The sequence below is a fragment of the Diabrotica undecimpunctata genome, chromosome 7 (assembly GCF_040954645.1).
Source record: "Diabrotica undecimpunctata isolate CICGRU chromosome 7, icDiaUnde3, whole genome shotgun sequence".
NCBI lineage: Eukaryota > Metazoa > Arthropoda > Insecta > Coleoptera > Chrysomelidae > Diabrotica > Diabrotica undecimpunctata.
Window position 1 is genome coordinate 26,126,299 of NC_092809.1, and position 24,474 is coordinate 26,150,772.

At 31.6% G+C, this 24,474-nt stretch overlaps 1 protein-coding gene across 4 annotated transcripts; it reads left to right on the forward strand.

Annotated features, from left to right (window-relative positions):
• Positions 1-22,975, forward strand: LOC140445101 (uncharacterized). 4 transcript variants are annotated; one of them, XM_072536921.1, is made up of 5 exons: positions 25-135; positions 10,865-11,023; positions 12,457-12,900; positions 14,641-15,450; positions 18,300-22,975. In XM_072536921.1, the coding sequence occupies exons 3-5, from the start codon at positions 12,467-12,469 to the stop codon at positions 20,587-20,589; spliced, it is 3,534 nt and encodes a 1,177-aa protein (XP_072393022.1). In that variant the 5' UTR covers positions 25-135; positions 10,865-11,023; positions 12,457-12,466; the 3' UTR covers positions 20,590-22,975. The 4 variants fall into 4 exon arrangements, with proteins under 4 accessions (XP_072393020.1, XP_072393022.1, XP_072393021.1 ...); XM_072536919.1 differs by lacking the exon at positions 10,865-11,023 and having other exon boundaries at positions 1-135; XM_072536920.1 differs by lacking the exons at positions 25-135; positions 10,865-11,023 and adding an exon at positions 2,591-2,703.
• Positions 22,976-24,474: the final 1,499 nt, after the last annotated feature.

A 24,474-nucleotide genomic window follows, 5' to 3' on the forward strand; every position in this document is an offset into this window, starting at 1 on the left:
TATTTGACATTGAGATTTGAAATACACTTATTTTATTTTTATAGGTGATTCAGATTTAAGTATGTGTATTTCCACAAATAGTTTTTATTAAAAAAATGTATATAGATATTTAACGTAGTTGAGATACAAAGTGAGGTAAGTTCTTTTTATTAATTATTTAGTAATAAGATCTCTTGACGAACGAGAAATAACTTTATAGCCGGTAGTATAAACAGTTTTCGTGGGATAGTATCATCAAAGAATATAGACGCTTAAGTCTCTATATTCTTTGGTATCATGGTACAATTGTACCATGGGATAGTATATTTCTTAGTAGTATATATACTTGTATATAGTATAAATATATTCTTAGTTTTTTTATTGACCATGAAATAATTTTTGCTAGAATGTACCTATTTTAGAATTTTAAAATTTCACGTTTTTCTTGAACAATATACCGTTTTTAATATACCTAAACTGTATACCGGTACTTGCCGGTACATTAGTTTAATTAATGGAAACATGTTGCTTGATTGGCGATTATTCACTTTACGGCATTATTATAAGGGGCGTTTACCAAATATATACAATATTGTGCAATAGTTAATAGTGTAGTGTGTAGTATGAAAGGTACTGGTATGCAGTTTATACATATTAAAAACTGTGTATATTGTTCAAGAAAAACGTGAAATTTTAAAATTCTAAAATAGGTACATTCTAGCAAAAATGATTTCATGGTGAATAAAAAAACTAAGAATATATTTATACTATATACAAGTATATGCGTCTATATTCTTTGGTAGTATAAAATGTGAAATGAAATGACATAAACTCGAAACTCCACGTTTCTTGTTAAAGGTGACAAGTAGTAGCGCCATACGCCATATGACAACCATGTGTAAACATAAAAAGTTCCGTTCTATTCTGAACGGAATAAAAACATCAGGACTCGATGGTAAGGATATAAGACTGATCTCAAACTTATATCTCCAACAAAAAGCAACAGTGTGATTAGAAAATGAACTATCCGAGATCTTCACAGTCGAAAAAGGAGTTAGACAGGGTTGCATATTGTCACCAGTATTATTTAATGTATACTCTGAAAACATCTTTAGAGAGGCCTTGGACGAATCAGAAGATGGGATTGCTGTAAATAGCCAACTTATAAACAATATTAGATAACGTTGTAGAAACGTGTAACAAATACGGCCTAAAACTAAATTGCAAGCAGACAAAAATAATGATCATTAGTAAGAACACTGACATAAACACCCAAATTACAATAGGCGATACACCATTAGAAAGAGTGGAAAAATATGCTATTTGGGCTGCAATATTAAGGATACTTGGGATCACAGCTAAGAAATAAAAACTCATATTGAAAAGCCAGAAGCTGTTTCAATAGCCTTAGGAAGATTCTTTGCAACTGATCTTTAAGTATCAATATACGCATAAGAATTCTTAGATGTTACGTCTTTAGTGGCCTCCTCTATGGAGTAGAAAGCTGGAGCCTTACAGAAGATGCCATAAAACGATTAGAGGCATTTGAAATGTGGTGCTACCGACATATGTTGAGGGTATCACATCACACAAGTAACATAACTATTCTACAGAGGCTAAGAAAAGACAATGAAATTATTAACACCATAAACAGAAAATTTGCTTACTTCGCCACATCATGCGTAATAATAAATACTGACTTCTACAGTTGATTCTACAAGGCAAGATTGAGGTTAAGGGGGGCCCTGGACGTAGACTTATATCCTGGCTGGCCAATCTTAGGAAGTGGACTGGTCTAATGTCAACTGATCTATTTCGAGCTGCGTGAATAGAATAAGATGGGTCAATATGGTTCCATCTTTAGAAGATAGGCACATTTAGAAGAAGATAGATTTTTGGCTAGTAACTAGCTTAGGGAACTGTTATACTAGCGCTTATGCCGTCGCGTTGATGCCGCGGAAAACGGCGCTTAATTTCCAAATACGGAGCCCTTTTGGGACGAAGGCACTCAAGATAGCAACTAAGTCTGTCTAAAGAAAAGTCCCACCTTTATCAGGACTGAAGTATGTTCTTCTAGGAGATGAAGTATTTAGGTTGTCCAAGTACGTGATAAGACCATACCCGCAAAAATGGCTAACTAAAAACTTATCCGCATTGTTTTTTTTTTGTATGGGGTGATGTACAATAAACCGATTGGCTTCAGTATATGTATTGATTGAAAAGCTTTTTTAAAAAAATATACCTTGTTGTAGAGTGAGTTTATAAATGCCATAAATAAAAAATAATTGATAAAGTAATCATTATTAGTGCCATAAAAATAGTAATAAAGTTAACCGTACTGTAATTTATAAAATGAAATGAAAAACGATTATCAAGCTATGCCATAGCCTCATGATAATCTTACTGGTTTAAATAATAATCTGGGTGATAGTAAAAACTATTGTACAAATACAAGTAGAATATTATAGTACTAATTTTTTATCAGTTGATTGAACTGATGATTTAATTTAGATAAGATAAAAATGTAATAACTAATTAATTTGTGATAATATTTCTACTGTATTAAGTAAATTATCAGTTGATTGAACTGATGATTTAATTTAGATAAGATAAAAATGTAATAACCAATTAATTTGTGATAATATTTCTACTGTATTAAGTAAACTCCCTTCTATTTAGATGTGTTATTTAAGCAATAGTGGCGTTTGTTAAACTTTTGTAAAGGTATGTTTATTTTTTGTAGAACATTGTCTTTTATACAATAGTTGTTATATTGAAGAATAGAAAATAAAAGAATGTGTTGATATTTTATTGTAATACTAACTCAAATAAACGTGATACATAAATACATAATTAAAAGTGGTTACATTACGATACCATCGTGAAAACCGTTGACATTGACATACATCAATCGTGCTGTCAACCATAGACAGGTTTGTTCCTTATTCACGAGTATTTATTTAACAATAATTTGTTCAACAAATAAACAAAAATTATTTGAATTTCCCATTTAACTAAATTAAAGACCTACACGATCAGCATGACGTGCCTTCTTCCTGCTGTATCGTATCTCCTGCGCCTGTCAGTTTTTTTTTACATTCGAACTATTCAAGCCTAACTACCCTAAAATACTTCGTCTTTGGCGTCTGAAATAGAAGCATGCTATAGAGCGTTCCACTTTAAGAAAATAACATTGCGAAGATAGGGCCATGTATTTCTTATGGACGGGTGTATAATTCGTATTTTCAAGATTCAGGGTTGTATAATTTGTATTTTCGTTTTCACAGACATGAATTAAATTAATGTTTTTTAACGTAATTGGCCAAAAGTGCCCATTCGAAACAAGAGATGAAAAGTAGGGAAAATGATTTTAATTAAATAAATAGTATTTTCATAAGATAATTTTATTTTATCTTATTTTAATTATACTAACGACAGTTTATTTGTTTTTCGGTAAGAATATCATATACCATGAATCATAGAAATCAGTAGAAAATATTGCTTAGTTAAATCATGCAGTTTGCCGGCTATTAAAGATTTAAAAGCAAATAAACGGACCGCTTGGAATGCATATATCTAATTACTAATTGCAACTTAAAATAATACGATGTACGTATGTCAGCGATTTTATGTCGTTCTCTGAGACTACATAATGATAATAAGGCTTTGTGGTTCTTCAGTTGTTACTCTGACTTTACAGTTAAATGTTAATTGAAAATGGAAATTCGAAAAATATATCGACAATCTAGTAAACCGCATGTCTGAGAGTTTTGGCAACACTGATCTCCATAAGCCTAATGATATTTTCTTAACGTGGAACGCTGTATAGTTAGATTTAGTGTCTGGCTTCTCAACTGAAAGCAAGTAAAAACTTCTCTCACTTTCCAACTGAAAACACAAGTCATATTTCTCAAATAGAAGCAGATTTCAAGTTAATTTTATTTTTATGAAATAGTTACCGTCGTTAAATTCAGTGCTAGTAGAGGAGCATACATGCAAAAACCGATATATCCACTTTTTCCAATTTTAAGATAAAAGCCAAAAACTTGTACAGCAAAATCCCATAACAATGTAACGAAACATCATATTGGAAATAAATAGTAGTTATAAGTCATGTAATGAAATTCTGGAATAATATATTTTTTTTTTTCACTGTTTTTATTTTTGATTTTTTTTAATTTATCGGGTTTTGCTTGAAAACAGAAATATATCGGGTTTTGCCTGAAAGATCTTTGCAAGAGCACCATATTTTTGTTGTTAATAAAAGAAAATAAACGAACTAGAATGTAGAAAATTATTTAAATTATTTTTATTATAACTATTTAACAATTTGAAAAAAGTAAAATCAAATCTGAAGCGTTGGTTCCTTTTCCAGGCAGTCACATGTCTCCCCTTCCTCTACCTCCTCATCCTTTTCATTTAAACTTTTGCCATTAAGCAATTCCCTTAGGACTTGACTGGTACCTTTCCCTTAGGAAAGTCAAGTTCTTGTAATTTCTCCCAATCTTTATCGAACTGTTGATTTAATTAATTTAATTTAATTTAATTTGTTTGAGTTCTATAATACTTACAGCAACTGAGGTCTATGATACTATTGCAAATTGTAAAAACCGATTATGTGCAGGGCCGGATGGAATCCCAGCCTATTTTCTGAAAAAATGTATATGTGTACTTACAAAACCAATTTTGTTTATTTTTAACAGATCACTTGGTACTGGTAGCTTTCCCAGTCTCTGGAAGAAAAGTTTTTTAAAGCCGATTTTTAAATCGGGTGCAAGGAACGATATATCAAACTATCGAGCTGTCTGTAATCAGTCAGAGCTGCCCAAGTTGCTTGATTGTTTGGTTAGTAAGAAACTGACATGGAGTTTTAGAAGCATTTTTAATCCTGAACAATTTGGCTTTATGAGAGGGAGGTCAACAGATGCCAACCTAGTTTTGTATGTGAATCATATATACAACAGCTTTGAAGAGGGAGTCCAGGTTGACTCAATCTATACTGACTTTTCCAAAGCATTTGATCGGGTAAACCATGGGGTTCTCTTACAAAAACTAAGAGCTTTGGGTATTTTGGATCCCCTTCTTCAGTGGATTACAGAATTTGTTAGTGGCCGTACGCAGGCAGTTAACTTGGGAAGTGACACTTCAATTGAAATAACAGTTCCATCGGGCGTGCCACAAGGCTCCCATTGTGGCCCTGTTTTGTTTTGTTTGTTTCTGGTTGATTTAGTACAACAAATCAAAAATTGTAGTGTTCTTATGTTTGCTGACGATGTAAAACTGTTTAGAAAAATTCAATCCTGGAATGATGCTGCTATATTACAGGAAGATCTTAAATCGTTTTATGATTGGTGCACTTTAAACAAAATGTCACTCAATATAAACAAATGTCATAAAATGACATTCTCAAGGCAAAGAAATCCAATTGAATTTGTTTACTACATAAATAACTTGCCATTAGCCTCGAAAAATGAAGTATTAGATTTGGGAATCTGGTTAGACACCAAACTGTCATTCTCAAGCCACATCAACCAAGTAACAAATAGAGCGATGAAAGTGCTGGGATTTATCCAACGCACATCAGTGGACCTGTCTTTGTTTACATTTAGAAGACTTTATTGTGGTCTCGTTAGACCCATTCTGGAGTTTGGATCAGTTGTATGGTCCCCATCATACCACTGTTACATTCAACAGATTGAAAGAGTCCAGAATAAATTTCTGAGGGTAGCAGCCTATAAGAGTGGATACAGGAGAGAGGAATACAACTATCAGTGGGTAAGAGATAGTCTTAACTTACCAACACTTGAGTCAAGGAGGACATTGTTAGATTTATGTTTCTTACACAAAGTTATCAATGCTTTTATAGATTGTCCTCAACTCTTATCGCTTGTTAGTCTTAAAGTTCCTAGTAGAAGCAACAGACAATCAGAAATCTTTTCAGTGCCATTTCACCACACTAATTATGGTATCAATGAACCAACTACACGATTGGTCCGGAGTGCTAATAGCCTACCAAGACAAATGGATATTTTTGACTCCAAAATTAGTTTGTTTAAAAAACAACTAAAAAGTATCTTACAATAAGTTTGTTGTACATCTATATTATTCTTATATGTTTGTATTATTCTGAGGTGTTTGTTATTTTAATAATTTATTGTTGCTAAGGTGTAACTTTGTAAAACTTGTGATTGTTATTTTAATAATTTATTGATTGTAAGATGTAACTTTGTAAAAATTGTAAGTAAATGGATGCCGTATATAAATAAATAAATAATTAGTGTTTAAGGGATTTTTTTTTTCTTTTCGGGATTACCCCGAGTCAATTCTTTTTCTGAGATGGTCAACTCAATATCGGAAAATTTTGGTTTCAAAAGTTTTTCAAAATTTTCCAACCTGTTGGTAAAATAATAGTTTTGGCATGATCGTATTTTTATGAATTTGCCATTGTTAATTTTTTTTATTTCAATCACTGCCTATCTTTTTAACAACTCCAATTTGTTTGTAAATTTCTTCATATTTCTCTCTAGAGAGAATTGTGGCTTTTTTTCTTAGACTGCTGGCAAATACAAATGGCCCCTGACTGGAAATACAAGTAATATTTGTGTTATTTGAACTGGAGCTTTAAATCTAAGCCAAAAGTACAGCGAATGAATAATATGGGAGTTTTTGTTTTGTCCACAGCATCCGTCACAAAAGAGGCGAAGTGTCGTAATATCATCGTACTTTAAAGAATCCAAATAATTTACAAGTGCAGAACCTATGTCAATTGATCCCCTACCTGCCTGATCTTCAGTCCACGTAAAAAAAGTTGGATGTTTGGACTGGCTATCAGCGCACCAAAAATGCTAATGCATGCTAATCTGCTGTGCATAAAACGCATCATTAGTAGATGTTTTGTGCAAAGGCTGCACCTGTTGCATATCAAAGCAGAATATAATAAAATTTTCAGGAGTTTCTTTTAATAGACTATAAATAGCATTAGCCCTCTTTTGGTGGATACTCAACTCAGTATGAAACTCTCTTTTCTTTACCTCGTTAATTCCGTTCCAATTTTGAATTAATTTCTTTATGATTAGATCAGCGGCCAAATAAATTCGTCTTGCTTTCTTTCTATTATAATGACTTTCTCTTCCTTGTAGTTTACCAATAAACTCTCTTATTCTATTTTTATTTTGACAACAAATTTTGTGGACACGTGATCTCCACCCCGATTTTCTTTTAGGATATTTCCGTCTAACAATGTTTAGCAACGTAGTTTATGCGATCTGTTTAAATATTCACACATTTCAAGAAAAATGCCTGGCATCTAAATATTCACACATTTCAAGAAAAATGCCTGGCATACCTGAACTTTTTTCTTACTGACTCTTTTCGACAAGAAGTAGTGTACGGAAAAGTTACGCCCCTTGACTGTTCGTTCTGTTGTCGATATTTTCCTTCCTTTGAATATTTATACACACTCGTATATATATATATATATATATATATATATATATATATATATATATATATATATATATATATATATATATATACAGGGTGGTCCGTAAGTAATTGTACAAACAGAAACCGTAGATTCTGCACTTTAAAATATTACGATTTAAGCCAACTTGCTTTAATAAAATGTTGATATTAAGAAAGATACAGGGTGTTAAAGTGGAAATTTAAAATTTTATTTTTCGCTATAACTTTTACGTTTGTAAATATTTTTGGACAAAAAATTGCAGTTGGATGCTTTTGAGTAGGATAAATTATAATTTTAAACTTACTTTAATGTAACTAATAGGGGGCGCCACATATGCCACATGTGTGGCATAAATTTGCGCTTAACTTTTTTGCTCTTTAAGTTAGCTCTATAAGTCAGCTGCACAATAATTCTTAGTTTGATATTTGTGCGATAAAGCACTGAATACCTGTAGATAATCATAATTCATAGTTTATTCTTATTAAAACAACTCAAAGATGATAATGTAACATCACAAAATGCTTTGTTTTATGTGCTTAATGTCTTATTGGAGAAAAGATATTTCATCTTCTTCTTTAGATGCCGTGTCCGTATTCAGACGTTGGCCGTCATGTTTACAATGTCCCTTTGCTATCGCTTCTTAAGTTTCTATAATAGTGTTGTATTACTTTTTCTCTATTATAAAATAGTAAAAACCCAAAATATGTGGTTTATGCAAGATGGTACACAACCACATTCTAGAGAGAAAGCAGTTAGAACATACTTAAATACAACTTTTCTGAACGTTGAATTGGTCGTGGTAGTCATATTCCTTGGCAATGTGATGAGATATTGATATAATTATTTAATTCATAAAAAATCCGAAAAGAATACTTATTGTTCATTACGTAAATTGTTTACCCATTTTTAATAGGACAAATAGAAACTAGAGCACAGGTATTGAATAGCACATGTGTGTCCTGTTTTATAATACTTATGCTACAAATCTAACCTGAAAGACTCAGCATTTTTACAAAACATCATTGTTGTCCTAATAACCGATATTGTTATAAATATAGTAAACACACAGGCAATTTAGTTCAGCATAATATTAGTTCATTAGTAAATCATAATAGTCCATTTGTTCGAGATGTAATTATAGTTACTCGTAAGCTGTAACGTAATCATATAAATAAGTAATGTCATCGATATATTCATCCATTATACATTATAGCCACCACGTAGCCCCGAATTTAATCCGCTTGATTTTGGTGTATGGGGCGCATTAAAACAACGTGCGTCATAAATATTCGCAACCAGCTATGGGAAGAAATAAATACTGCAGCAGTTTCTTTAGAACCAATGATGTTATTTAATATGAAACGATCTTAGATGGAATATATTGACAAATGGATTAAAGAAAATGGTGGACATATCGAACATTTACTTTGACAAAAAGTTATGTTATTTAGTTTAACTATTTCTTAATTTGGTTTGTAAACAAAATGTTTTGATTATGACTTTAATTTAACATAAAACGTAAAATGTTTGAGGTAAAATCCTATTATTCTGTTATTTTGTCAAATCCTATTATTAATTATCCTGCTGATATATTTATTTTATTTAATATTTCGTTGACTATTAACTTTAGTTAAAGGTATTTTATACCAAAATTCAGAAGTATTAATGTTTTTGTCTATTTTTTCTTCGTTGCCTGGAGTAATTGCCTTAGATCAGAATTATGCAGCTGATTTTTAAAATGCGATTATCTCGAAAACTGTTGAGTTTTGAAGTTATTAATAAGTATACCTTTTTTTTTTGTTAAAATAATGTATCTTTAATATTTTTTATCCCAAATACAGGTAACTTAAAGAGCAAAAAAGTTAAGTTCAAATTTATACAACATATGTGGCATAAGTGGCGCCCTCTATCAGTTACATCAAAGTGTGTATCAAATTATATTTTCTCATATTTAAAAGTACTCAGTTGTAAATTTTTATACATAAATGTTTACAAACATGAAAGTTATAGCGAAAAATAAAATTTTAATTTTGCACTTTAACACCCTGTATCTTTCTTAATATCAACATTTTATTAAAGCAATTTGGCTTAAATCGTGATATTTTAAAGTGTAGAATCTACTGTTTCTTTTTGTACAATTACTTAAGGACCACCCTGTATATATATATATATATATATATATATATATATATATATATATATATATATATCGATATTTTCTTTCCTTGGAACTACTGACATGTAATGACACAATTTGATATACTGTTCCGACTTCACATTATTTTCAAAAATTTTATTTCGAAGGGCTCGAATGTCACTCTCAAAAATGCTATTGCAGTGATAAGTAGGGCCATTATGCTTGCAAACTCTTGTATCGCTATCACGATATCTAAAACAAAAAATGGGTTAGGTAACGAACATCTTATTTTATTTTTTACCTCTTACCTTTGCTTTTGCAATTTCTACCTCTTGGTCTCACTTTTCTTTTTTTTTCCTATTTCCTATATTAATTTCCAACACACTTGCTTCCATTGGTGAAACTTATACAATTATATTAAACAACTGCTTACTACGTTATTCATAAACAACATAACATAACCTCTTAATCCTTGCCCCTTAATTCCGACAACGGGATTAAGGTAACACAGTCCTCTCGTTTTTAATTTACAAACTACTACCATAGGAAAAGAAGTATACTTCTTTGATTATGCTACTACTATAAAACGAAGCCCGAAACAGCATAAAGAAACCTGCTATAAGTACGCACGATATTATGGATTTACATAATAGATGGCAATATAGATGGATAGGATGATAATAGATTTACATAATTAATTATAGGATATATCAGGTTGTGCTTGAAATTTGGATTTATGGGCATTTGCTCGAACTGGTCAACTTTGTACATCATTTTAAAGGGAAAATATCGGTTTTTGTTGGAATTTTATATTCTAGAAACAGGAAGGGCTACTAAATTGATATGAATCCATATTCAGGTTAAAAAATTCAAAAAAAATGGATTTATCGGTTTTTGCATGTGTGCTCCTCCTAATATGTAAGTATCTGCTATTATCAATTAGATAATAGCAGATGGTAGAATAGCCTCTACCATCGAGTAGAAATCAACAGTTTTTTGTGCAAATCATTCGTAAATGCCGGCTCAACAAATTACAGGGTTGCCGGATAAACAACTAAACTTTATTCTTCTATACATCTTATTTATTTAGTTTTAAGGACATTATATATATGAACATTTGTACATTTCATTAACATTTAAAATGTTGATTTGTTGGCAATTTCCATACTGCTATTTATTTATGTAAATCATGAAATAAAAAATATTTCTACCGGAAGTCACATTTTAATTGTTCTATTTTCAATTTTCATACACTATTACTAATCCTGGACCACCATTTACAGTCGAAGAAGTAAAATATGCCATCAAAAGCACCAAAGATGGTAAAGCAGTAGGCCCTGATAATTTTCACTCAGAATTCTTAAAACATGGATTATGATGGCATAAAATGGTTGACAAATATATTTAACAATATATGATACAGGCATAATTCCCCAAAAATGGTTAGTGTCAACTTTTATAAATCTTCCAAAAAAACCCAATGCGAGAAAGTGCGAAGACTATAGAATTATAAGCCTTATGAGCCATTTACTTAAAACATTTCTAAAGGTCATTCACAAAAGAATATATACAAAATGTGAGGAACAACTAACAAGAACACAATTCGGATTTCGTGATGCTCTGGGAACACGGGAGGCCCTTTTTGCTGTACAGGTGCTATTTCAGAGGTGCAGAGATGTGAATTGTGACATATACTTATGCTTTATAGATTACCAGAAGGCATTTGACAGAGTAAAACATGACAAATTAATGACTCTAATGCAAGAAATTGGAATTGACAACAAAGATCTTAGAATTATCAGAAACAGTTACTACAATCAAACGGCCAAAATCAAAATAGAAGACCAGTTAACTGATAAAATTGCAATAGAACGTGGAGTACGACAGGGCTGTATTTTGTCTCCATTGTTGTTCAATATTTATTCTGAATGGGCATTTAAGGAAGCTTTAGACGGTTGTGCGAAAGGAATACTAATAAACGGTGAATGGTTGAATAACATTAGATATGCAGATGACACTATAGTTTTTGCCGATAATCTGAATGACTTACAGATATTAACAAATCGCATAACAGAAGTCAGCAACAGATACGGACTAGCTCTTAACACAAAGAAAAGCAAATTTATGACAATTAGTAAAAAACCAATACTAAACGCTCAACTTACAATAAACCAACAGAATCTAGAAAGAGTCGAGCAATATACATATCTAGGCACCAATTTAAATAGCCAATGGGATCCCTCAACAGAAATTAAACAGCGAATAATAAAAGCAAAAGCAGCATTCGTTAGAATGAGAACCATTTTCAACAGTCGAGACATAGCATTAAAAACAAAATGCCGTCTATTGAACTGCTACATATTCACAGTTCTGCTCTACGGAATGGAAGCGTGGACACTGACTGTTGCATCTATGAATCAGCTCGAAGCTTTCGAAATGTGGTGTTATAGGCGCATCTTACGTATATCCTGGGTTGACAGAGTTACTAATGTGGAGGTCCTGCGTAGAATGGGGAAAGAATGTGAAATTCTCATGACCGTCAAAACTAATAAGTTGGAATATCTAGGACATGTAATGAGAAATCAAGAACGTTACGGCTTTCTCCAGCTGATTCTCCAAGGGAAGGTAAATGGTAAGAGAGGACCGGGAAGAAGACGCATTTCCTGGCTTCAAAATTTACGAAAGTGGTATAACACGACTACCACTGAACTGTTCCGCGCTGCAATAAACAAAGTAAAGATAGCCGTGATGATCGCCAACATCCGGAATGGATAGGCACTTTAAGAAGATTACTAATCCGCAAAATCCGCAATCAAATAAGCATAATTTGAAATTATTGGTCCCGTTTATATTAACGAATACTTTTATTTTGCAGATAGTCCGTAATGGGTGACCAGGCAGATTTTGCAACAAAATTTCATAAACTTGATGGGGATTTAAAGGGAGAAAGGACCAAAAATCTTTTTAAGTTGTTAAAAACAACAGTTTTTGAAAATGAAGAACAGTTAGACGGTGCCTTAAAAAGCCTAAAACCTAAATCTTACCAAGAAAACTTGTTTTACATTGAAACTTTAATTTATTTTAAAAGATCCAATGAACTCCTAGAAGTTCTAAAAGGAGGAAATGATGTTTACGTAAGTAAAATTTTGAAGCAAGCATGGTTTTTCCAGAATATATTTGATAATGTGGAGCCTGAGGCATTTGTTACAGAATTCTTGCCACATGTATCATATGCTGTTAAAAAGAAATTTCTAAATAGGGTTTTAATTCACTGGAATGAGCAAAAGATAGACTCGCTATTTGAAGCTCTTCTAAAAAAGTAAGTACAATTTAAGTGTTGTCATTATCATAGCCATTCAATCATTTGCGGTTAGACCTACCCAATGTCTTTAAATTTTCTCAATTTGATGAACATTCCTTTTTATAGTCTGGTCCTCTTTCTGTAATTGTTTTTAGTTAGATCCAATTGCCCATAGTGTTTATTTTGACATCTAGAATTCTATATTGTTCAGAGCAGATATTGTAGTTCTTGTTCGCTACCGGCAATTAATACTGTATCGTCTGCATATCGTATTTGACTAAAATGATAAGGTTGAAAAAACCTTTTCTTTTGTATTTTGTTAGACAGACATATTCTTCCGGCACGTATAAAGACTTAAAATTTGCAGTCAGAATGTCGACAAGTGGCTTTAACTTATACATTATATCACTTGTATCTACCAGTAAAGTATTATTAAACTGAAACATCCTTAACAGCATCTCGAATCGATTTCTAGACATTACATTCTTTGCAAAATTATTATGGAACAGGTTATCGTTACTCGAATAGTCTGCGATTTTCGGCATTTTCACTAAACCCATCCAGGCAACCAGTCCTAAAAATTTTCTAATTTCAATATTTGTCGTTGGAATCCAGTCATATAAGCAAGAGGTTGGTGTTGCGTCTGCAGCCAGTACAGACTGAGTTGCATATATATTTGTTTGGTTACAAATCAGAGTAATTACTTTGTCATCGAGCACAGCATCAAAAAAGTCTCCAGGCGTACCATTTGCCAACATTGCAGCTACTTTATCATTTACTCTTGACGGAATAGAAAAAGGTGCTATTAGCTTATAATTACCTACTACTGGACCCCAATGTGGTTCTATATTCGGTCCTGGATCTTCACTACGTTGTGGATCTAGTTCGATTCTGGATCGAGTATTGAATTTAAGTTCGGTCCTGGAATGATATTACCTTGAAGATTACGATTAGGTTGTTCTGGATCATGCATTGAATTCAAGTTCGGTTCTGGATTGATATTATCGTGAACATGACGAGTAGGTTGTGAATCTAATTTTATTTTTTTTCTCCATAAAAACTTTCGTACATTTTATACCGTTTCGTCTGCTTCTGACATCGGAAAGTTCTTCAAAATTTATTGCAATGTTTTGCAATTCACGCTCTGTCAGAGGTTTAGAACGTTGAGACATCTAAAATTACACAATATGTTGTAAAAATATTGTATTTTAAACATTATTTAATAATTACAGCAATTTATTCTTTTAATTTATTGAAATGAAAAACAATCAACAAGAACAATACACAATGCGCATTCGTTTATTTATGTTAAGTTATATTTACTGCGATGGACCAACGGCGCACTGAAGCATTAGTACGGTTCACTGGGCCGCGTTGTCCCGTCGGGACCAGCGCATTTGTTATATGGTGGCTCATAGGCGCACTTAAAAAAAGGAATGGTTGGCTCACAGAGGCATTGATCTAGAAAATATAGTCGGCAGCGAGCGTGTTAACTTAGATTTGATCATTCTGTTTAGTGCTCCTACAGCTTTACTTCCTTCGGTAATTCATTTTTCTATTTTAATATCTTCTTCGGCTCTATTTGTAATCGTCACTCCAAGGTATTTGAATTGATCCACTTTTCCAAAACAATATTCTCTGCTTCCGCGATTTATTCTTAGATAATCTTCTGGCTTTATGTTGTATATGTCTAAGTATTTTGTTCTATTTTCGTTTATACTTTGACATATTATAATGACTCAAAATAATATTTTTCAGGTATGGCTTACCCCTGGCAGTATCAGTCTTACATAAATGCAGTCCTACTAAAATCCAAACTGCAATTGTTGAGCATGATTTGAAGTTAAATTCAAACCAAGTACTCAACATATACAATAAAAGTGAAGAGCTATTCGTATTTTATCTGAATTTGAAACAAAAGTATTACAGTGGAAAGGTATTAAAGAATATAGCTGTAAAAAATCCAAAACTTATATTGAAACTTCAACGGGAGCAAAAGATAGAGTTATACCCAGTTGGCAAAAGAACTTCTAAAAACATTTTTAATGTGGCTAATGATGACATAATAAAAGATACCGATTATTACCTAAGATTTTTAAAAAATTCCATAGTGATTCGGAAATTAGGTAAAAATTTTGAAACTTTATTTAAAAATCTGTTTCCTAACCAGCTCAGTGGCGTAAATGTATACTGTAAGAGCTGCAGATTATTAAATTATTATCCTAAACACAGAAGATGGAACTTATTTAATCAAACTTTAATCGAGAAATTCAATGGCCAAGAATTGAAAGATCTCTTGCTGAATTTTAGTTCAATTATGAAGCTAAATCCACCCAAAGAAGTTGTTGAGTTGTGGGCTGAAGTTCACTATAAAGAACAAAAGAGAAATTACAATGACTATCTTAAATATTACCCACCTTCAAAAGCTATACCGATGCTTAAAGGAAAAATTAATGTCACTTCTGACTTATATGAGAGACAATCTTTGGTGTTATTACTGATAGAAACATGTAGCCACAGTGAAGATTTGGATGCGCTGGTGGAAGTTTTGAAGTATATATGCTTCAGGTAAGATCTAATATTTTGGATGTAACGATATTTAAAATGCAAATTTACATTGGTATATTATCACGAAGTATCTGTATTTTATTTTGCCTGTGTCATTTGTGGTCTTATTTTGTTTCGCAATACACGGACATATATGGATACCTTAAAATTTACTTTCGGTGAAGTATTTATACTTCAAATTGATGTGTAATAATTCAAAGAGATGTGTTTTCCACAGAATCAATAAAGGCTATAGCGGGATAAGATGATCAAAAGTGCCCCCGCACCGATCAGCAGCGCGACTTGTGCTTTCAATAAAGCATATAAAAACATGACTTCATACAAATTTTTAGCTTCCCAGAGGCCATAGAACCTCTTAAATCTAAAAAAGAAGACATAATGACGGTATTAGATTTTTGCTTTGATACAAGGCAGCGACAACCGCTTATACGTATTTCGACCTCTTTAGGTCTCCTCAGAACGGTATAGTCACTGCTCTGAACCAAAACAAAAATCTCTCCCGTCCTAGACAATAGTTATCAAAATAACTATATACGGACGTAACTACGCCATCTAAAAACAAAACGAGAAATCAAACGATTTCTACCTAGCGAAACCGAATTCAAATTTTTACCACTGTGTTTCCTAAAACTTGCGAAACAAACAGCTGGATAGATTACTCGGAAAGGGAATCTAAAATTGCATTCCACATGCCGTTCATCCTGGCATCCTCATCCTCTAATACCGTCATTATGTTTTATTACTTACTTCGTTTGGAGTACCAGAAACTGAATTCACTACGAATTTTGACCAGGATGAACGGCATGTGGAATGCAATTTTAGATTCCCTTGCCGAGTAATTTATCCAGCTGTTTGTTTCGCAAGTTTTAGGAAACACAGTGGTAAAAATTTGAATTCGGTTTCGCTAGGTAGAAATCGTATGATTTCTCTTTTTGTTTTAAAAAAGAAGCTTTTTTCGACTTTATTTTTTTCTGGACGCAATTTTGCTTTAAAAAATCTGAAAAGATTCATGAAGATGTATCTTTTGAATACAAAATAGCCTGATTTTTTTCAAATTTTTATATTGAAAATTGAGTCTAGAAAAAATCATTGAAATTTTCAATAATTTCTTAGGCTATGTTAATAATTTTTGGCTAACTTTTAAATAGGAATTTTTATGTATTTTTTTTCGTTCTTTTGAATGGTTAAGGTAGAATTTTTAATTTCTGAGCGGAAAGCATTGAAAAATCAAAAAAACCGTTTTTTACTCATTTATTTGCACATAACCTCAAAACTCAGTTGATAATTGAACATTTTTCAACATTTTTTCTTCCACATTATCAAATTCTGTTGTAAAAGTCCTCATTTCTCTTTCATAAAGATAAAATTCGAAAATACCACTTTTTTTATCCTTTTTGAACTTTTTTTTACCTTACCTCAAAATCATATACCTAGTTAGATGTATGCTTTTCCATCTATTTTCTTACGGGCTATGAATCATCATTGCTAAAATAATAATTGTTAAGTTACAAATTCTCAAATTGCGAAAAAATCTAATATTTTTCCACTTTATTGGCTCAGAACCTTAAAATCTAGTAGCTAAATTATGGAATTTCCGCGTATTTTTGAACGCACCCTTCAATTTTGCTATACCACTTGTCTTTTTTTCTTAAATAGTCAAAACTTGAAAAAAAGCATTATTTCTATTTTTGACTCGTTAATGGCATAAAGTGATATATATCTAGGATCACCTCAATGGGACAAGAATATTATTATTTTTTAAATATTTTTTTAACTGTGATATTTTTTAATTGTGATGAATTGAATTTTTGATTGTGAACAAGAAACTCTTTGTTGTTTAAGGGTTTTGATCTTTTTAATAAGCTTCCTCAAACAGTTAAAAGTTGCTCATCTATACAAATGTTTAAAAGCAAATTAATTTACCATATTAAAAGCACCAATAGTTAGGTAGTTGTTTTGTTGTCATGTTTTATGTTATATATTATTGTTTTATATTTTTTTAATAAGTGTAGATATTATATTTTAAGTATAATTGTTATTTTTATCATATATGAATGTTATTAATTGATTAATTTTGTATGTATTAGGGCTTTCCCTATTTTTGAATCAATAAACTTCTTCATAATGGTATTCTAGTCTGGAATTGCGTAGATCTCGATCCACTTCGTGAAGTAATTCATCACGACCAACATGTACTTGCAACCATTTTAACTTTCTGGGAAATGGCTCGGCAATGTCCAAAGATATTCTTTCAAACGGACCTCCAAGATTGTATTGTCCCATAGGAGCCTTTCTTTTTCGATAAGGTCCGTTACTCGTGGTACAGGTAGTACATTTCTTACACCAGCCTATCTTTCAAATGCCCTTCTGATGGACTGTCGTGTAACTGACAGTTTTCGGCTATTCTGCTCTTTGGAGTCACTAATGTATTCTCTTCCCTTCACCTTCATTTTCCAGTACTTGTTTAATGATAAAAGAATCCTGCTTCTGATACAAATGTAATATTTATTTTTAATGTTTTTAAACATGAAAACGTTCTTAATTAACCTAAGTTGTCCTTGCAACGGATTAAATAAAAAAAACCATGCAATCAAATTAGACTTGACGCGAATTTAGAAATCATAATCTGCATAGCGTTAGTTCTCTATATCGTGTATGAGAGAACTGGAAACCGCGTGGTTGCAGATTATTTAGAAAGTTAAACCAAACGGTGTATTTTTCACGTCTAGGCGACTAAAAAAGGGTATTCTCACCTACCGTCACACTGGTAGCTTAGGTTTTAATTTCAGTTTAAGTTTGTTTTAAGTGTTTGTTTTTCTATAGATAATAAAATTCAGTTGTTGTTTTAGGCATAGAAATGAAGAACCAAATTTTCGTACAGCTGTGCTGGGCTCGTTGAGAAATGCATTCAAGTTAGAAAACTTTAATGAAAATCATTGGAAATATATTGACGAACAATTCCAAATATTAAGAATACAAAAAAAATTTTCACTTTACGACAATGGAGATTTTATTGAAAAATATTTGGAATATTTAGTTAAGAATGGTAAAGATTATAAATCGTTGCTTATTCAATACCTTAAAGATATGGTTGTTGAACATCGTAGCAGAGATTTCTGTAATATAGATTTATCCGTCAGTAAGCGGCTTTACACAGAAATGGTGGAGCATATCGAAGATGTTATTAATAGTATTAACGACGATTCTTATAGTACACGTTTTAAACGAGATTTTTTACTCACAATTCTGAAGTTTTGTCAGAATAATCCCGAATTTTTTATTAAAATTGTAGAGTTTCCACTATTTGTGCAGCTAATTCAAGATAATTTTAGTAAAAATTGTAAATTCGATAATGAAATAATAGCAAATGTTATTTTATACAATCTAAAATTCCCTCAATATGCAGTAGAATACAATCGAGATATATTTGACATACTGCGAAAAACTATTGCTGAAAATAACTATTTAGGACCATTTGATTCAGTTTTTAGTAAAATAATTCTTAGCAAAGATCGAGACGATTTCGCAAATAAAATGTTAGAATTTTATTTTGAAGAATTGTTCAAGAACTATCCGGTTTCGCATATTGTCTGCTGGTTTCTAAGAAATGAACCAAAGGTTTTATCGTCCTATATGACAATAGTAGCAGAAAAGTATGCCACGTGTCTTGATGGCAACACAATTTATAGAATAATAAAACATTATTCACATTTAGGATTTGATAAAATAGTGAGCGATTCTCTGATAGCACAACTAGACAAGAATAATGTTGCCGTTCCAAGATTATTAATAATACCAGTATGTATCCTACTTTCTACTAATGATTTTGTAACTTTTGTTTCTGAAAGATATTTGCCCAAAAAGGACAAACTTGATTTAATGGATGAGGAGATGCGTGAAATTTATATGGTTCAGTGTGAAGTAGCCAAACTACTTGCTCATGTTAATGAACCTTACAAAATGCTTCCAACAATAATGAAATTTTGCAGGGGAGACTATTTACAATCTGCCTTACCTTCACTACAAAAAGCTTTTTATAGATCTCCAGAGAGAGTGCTTTATTCATACGTAGAAGCTTTGTCAAAGCAAGCAGTATCTGCGAGGAAACACGCCATATTCCTCAGCTGCGAAGTTTTGGACAAACAACATACCTTAAATTTATTAACAAATACAAAAGAGAGTAATAAATCAAGTTTAAAATATTTATTCTCGGCAACTTTAAAGTATTTCCTGAAGAATCCATCCGAAGAATTATTGAATAAAGTTATCGAGAATATGAATAGTATCGATGTTAACGATAAAGAAACATTAGATAGTTTGAAGTATGTTACTATACCTGTCAAATACAGAGCACAATATATCGAAAATTGTTGGAAGTACTTTGAGGGATTGAAATCTAAAGAGATTAAAATAAAGGAATATTTGAATGCTTTTCTAAAAAGCATGTTTGAAGATAATATATTAACGATATTGTCGGCTCCATTCATAAGCGATATTATCAACCGTTACTTCCCTGTTATAGAGGAACGGCTTGATTATATCGATTATTTTGTGGTATGTGTGTTACAAACTCGTATACCGGAAAGAAATGAAAACTTCCAAATTGTTTTTAAAATTTTATCGAAATTCTCTGTTAGTATGAGAATTTCATTTTTTAAAAGATTTATTTACAAAGATCCCGACCAACAGTTGCTAGCTTTGTTCGCTGAAAATTGGTGTCAACACTTTACTTTGATCGGCAGTTTTGATGAACATGTTTCTTTGAAATTGAATTCTTTTAAATTGGAAAATGTGTCTGTTGATGATTTAGCTACCAAAACTGTAGATTACTTAGAACAACTAATCACGGAATTTGGATATCATTGCTTTGAACGTTTCGGGGAACAATTTAATAACGCCTTTAATAACTACGATACAGTGGAAAAATATAAGTTCTATTTGGCTATTTTGAAGTATAAGATAACACCAACTACTTGTACTTTGTTACTAAACAATATAGCTAATATGAGTAACGACGACAATGTTAACCTTAGAAATATATTTAATGAAATTATGAACGTTATTAAAAGTGTTGAAACACCAATTGTTCGAATTAATTTAGAAGCGTTTCTTTTAAAGAATAACGTGGATACATTTTAATCAGAACTGGTAAGGCTTTAAAATCTTTGTCATTAAATCATTGAATATTTTTTAAAGTAACTTTTTTTTATTATATTATGGTTTTATTTTTAATACACTCATAGACAAAAATATCGAATATTTTGGAATTTTTAAATTTTTGTTTTTTCAAAATAAATTCTGGTCAATCAAGTCGTTTATTGGAAAATAGAGTTTATTTTAACAATGTTTAATAACAATTTTAAGTTTATATGCGGAGAAAATTGTGAAAAAAATAAATGTTTAATATTAGGTAAATAATATTATGCTACTCTAAACTTAAATGATAATTTAAATTGCTTAAACAACTGGATTAAACTGAAAGAAGTGCATGATCAGTAACGAGTATTCCCCCCTCTAGCTCTTATTACTGCTTGCATCTTTCTCAGCATGCTTACAAGTAAATTTTGAACATATCCTTGGGAAATTGCATTCCATTCATCCTGTGCAGCAAGCCGAAGCTGCTCTATCGTATTTGGAACGGGATTTCTTTGTCGTATGCCGCATTTTAGGTGATCCCACATGTGCTCTATTGGATTTAAATCCGGGCTAAACGGTGGCCAATCCAATCTTCGAATTTGGACCTCATCAAAATAATTACTCACTATGGCAGCGGCATGTGGTCGAGCATTATTGTGCATTAACGTGAATCTTTCATATCCAATGTAACCAACATATGACAAAACATGATCTTGCAGGATGTTTTAAACGTAAGAATCACTAGTCATCCGTCCAATCATTTCCACAAGTGCGGTACGTACCTCCCAACTAATACCTTCGCAAAGAATTATGCCATCAACTCCAAAACTAACGGTCTGGCCGAGACTGCAGCTGGTGAATCGTTCTCCAACTCTTCTGTAGACGTAGTTTTGACCATCTGGCTTCCATAATAGGATTCTGGTCTCATCAGTGAAAAGAACGTTTTTCCAGTTGTCGATATTCCACTAAATATGTGTTCTTGCAAATTCCAAACGACAAGCTTTATGATTTTGGAGAAGACGTGGAACTTTAGCAGGGCGTCTGGGCTTTAAGTTTGCTTCTTTTGATCTTCGTCTAACTGTTTGTGAACTCACATTAACTTGTCTAACATTTAATAGCTGATTTCTGAAGTGCAGCGATGTCAATGAACGATTTCGTGTTGAATTAAGAACCAAAAAACGGTCATCAATTGCGGTTGTGCACCTTGGGCGTCCTTGACCAGGCCTTCGTACAAATTTCCTGTTTCGCGGTACCTTTTTAGAGTATTTGAAACTATAGATTCAGTTCTGCTGAGACGTCGTACGATACCTTTTTGTGCATATCCTTCGTACAAAATTACAATATGTGCTACTTGGACTTCATCGCAGTGCCGAATTGGTGGCATACTTGTTTTAAACTTAGTTAAATCAAAACAATATTTAATTAAACTTAATAAATTAAACTAAAAATAACCGAATTAGTATAATTTTTCCTTTACATAAAGAAGGATTTTTATGATAAAATGTACGAATGACACTAACCACTAAATAAACGTCAAAATAAACATCAAAATATTTCAAACCAGTTGAGTACATCATCCTACTATATGAGTATTATCAGTAATCTAAAATTATTTTGAAATAATAGTGACTACAAAAAAACATTGGAAAATTACAAAATATTCGATATTTTTGTCCACGCGTGTAGTTAACATTTTCACAGATTAGGTTTTAGTGGCCGAATTGATGAGACAACACAATTAAAGCAAAAACTTTTAAAATGATGAATATAAATATTTGTATATTTTTAAACATTGTGTTTTCGGGAGATCTATAAGGTATGGATACTGTTCTATACTTATAGAATAAAATAAAATCCCATTTACGGTTAAAAAACAAAATATTTAATATGATGAATTGTTTGCACATGTGCATACACTTTTAAAATTGGTAAGAAAAGGAAATACCAATGTATTGGTTCGAGTGTCTTGGCACTGATTTAAGCAGAAAGTTTATTATAGGATGATACCATGGACTTCTAATCATGGATCTTATATATTCTGGTCTCAGAACAACAAAACTCTTCTACCTCATTGAGATGTCCGCGAAAGGGTTAAGGAATAGAGTAAATCAGAATTAGGCAGCTGTCATAAATAACATTGGAATAAATTATTAACTTCACTTTTATAAGTTCTCGATGTTATTATTTTTTTTATTATTGTGACAAAATATGTAATATTAATATTTAGTTTTATAAAGATTCCTGGCTAGGAAGACTAAAATATATTTTCTATAAATATTGTCTTAAACTTATTTTTTAAATAAAGTTGAAATATCGTTAATGTATGTTTTGCTATATTTATATCGATATATTGTTTATTATAATAAAATTATTAATAAATAAAAAAGAGAATCATTAAATCCTTACACGATAGCGCCAAAATAACTTGTTCTAACGAAAATTCGTTCTTAGAGGAAAAACAGTTATTAACATTTGTTTTATTAAAAAATAATTATCGTTTATAAATCAGGAATTATCAACAATCGACCGAATAGAACAGAACAACTTAGAACGAGATCCTACAGTATTCACAAGGAGTAATTCGAGGGAATAATACCATACATAAAAGGATTATCAGGAAAACTGAAAAAGGTAGGAAATAAATTCAACAACATTTAAAACAACAAATACATTGAGGTCTAAATGTTGACATTCAGAGTGTGTACTTGAACGAGGTAACATCTTATTGCATAGCACACTACCACCTAGCATTGAAACTTCCGTGTTAACGAATAAAACAATGATTGGCGCATCACCTAGTGACCGGGAGCGTAACTATATATACATGGCGCTAAATTCAAAAGTTTAGTAATGCCTAGAATTGTGAACTCATTTTAAAGTAAAGGAAAATCGATATAATCCTAAAATAACAAGAAAAATCCTTATCCTATACGATAATAAATATTTTTCGTATACTTTTTGGATTTTCTTGTTATGTTGAGACTACATTTATTTTCCATTACATTAAAATGTCAAAGTGGATAAAAAAAATTAAAGAATAAAACCTTTATTTATAAATATGTTACAAGAAATATTAATAATACAAGCCAAGTGTAGTATAATTTAGTTTTCTTAATGTTGTGACAACTGGTATGTATTTAAATAATTATTTTGTCATTCTTATGTCAAGTTTTATGTGAATAAAAGCCTAATTCTGCAAAAGGCATATTAGTCGCATAAATTTACAATTTAGGTCTCTTAACAGCACTCATCCATTTATCAAACATATCCATATAATTTCGTGGACTTGGAAAACGGTAATGCTTGCTAGTAGTATCCATGCAATCTGGAACACATTTTCTTCTTTGTTCATTTCTTCGTTTTTCCATTAGTATTCCATATAATGTGTACGATGCCATAATAAAAAATCTTCTAAAATTGTACCTTTTTGCACTACCTACTTATATAAAGAATTTTAAATTATAAAAAATAAAACAAATACAAATATGGCGCCGCATTTGTCTAAACTCAACTTTGAATTGAACACAGCACACTTTCTTCGCACAGGAACAAGACTAGCAGCGCCACCAAATGAATGGGAGCGAAATCCGAACGTGATTTGACCTTGGCTATCCCTGTTACCAATCTAGGTGTAATTTTATCTATGATCGTATTGTAACGATACGATCGTTAATAATCCAAGATTTCGAACGTTAGCAAAATCACATTCAATAATGAACTCGAATCCCTACAGTAGCTACCAATTTGCCTCTGTTGAAGTATGCAACCCACAATACTATCTCTAATATTTCTAATTATGAATTTCGAACATCGATATGTAGGTGATAATAGAATCGATTTCCTTGTCATTGAAGAGAAAGGGAACGAACATTGTATATGCAAACATAA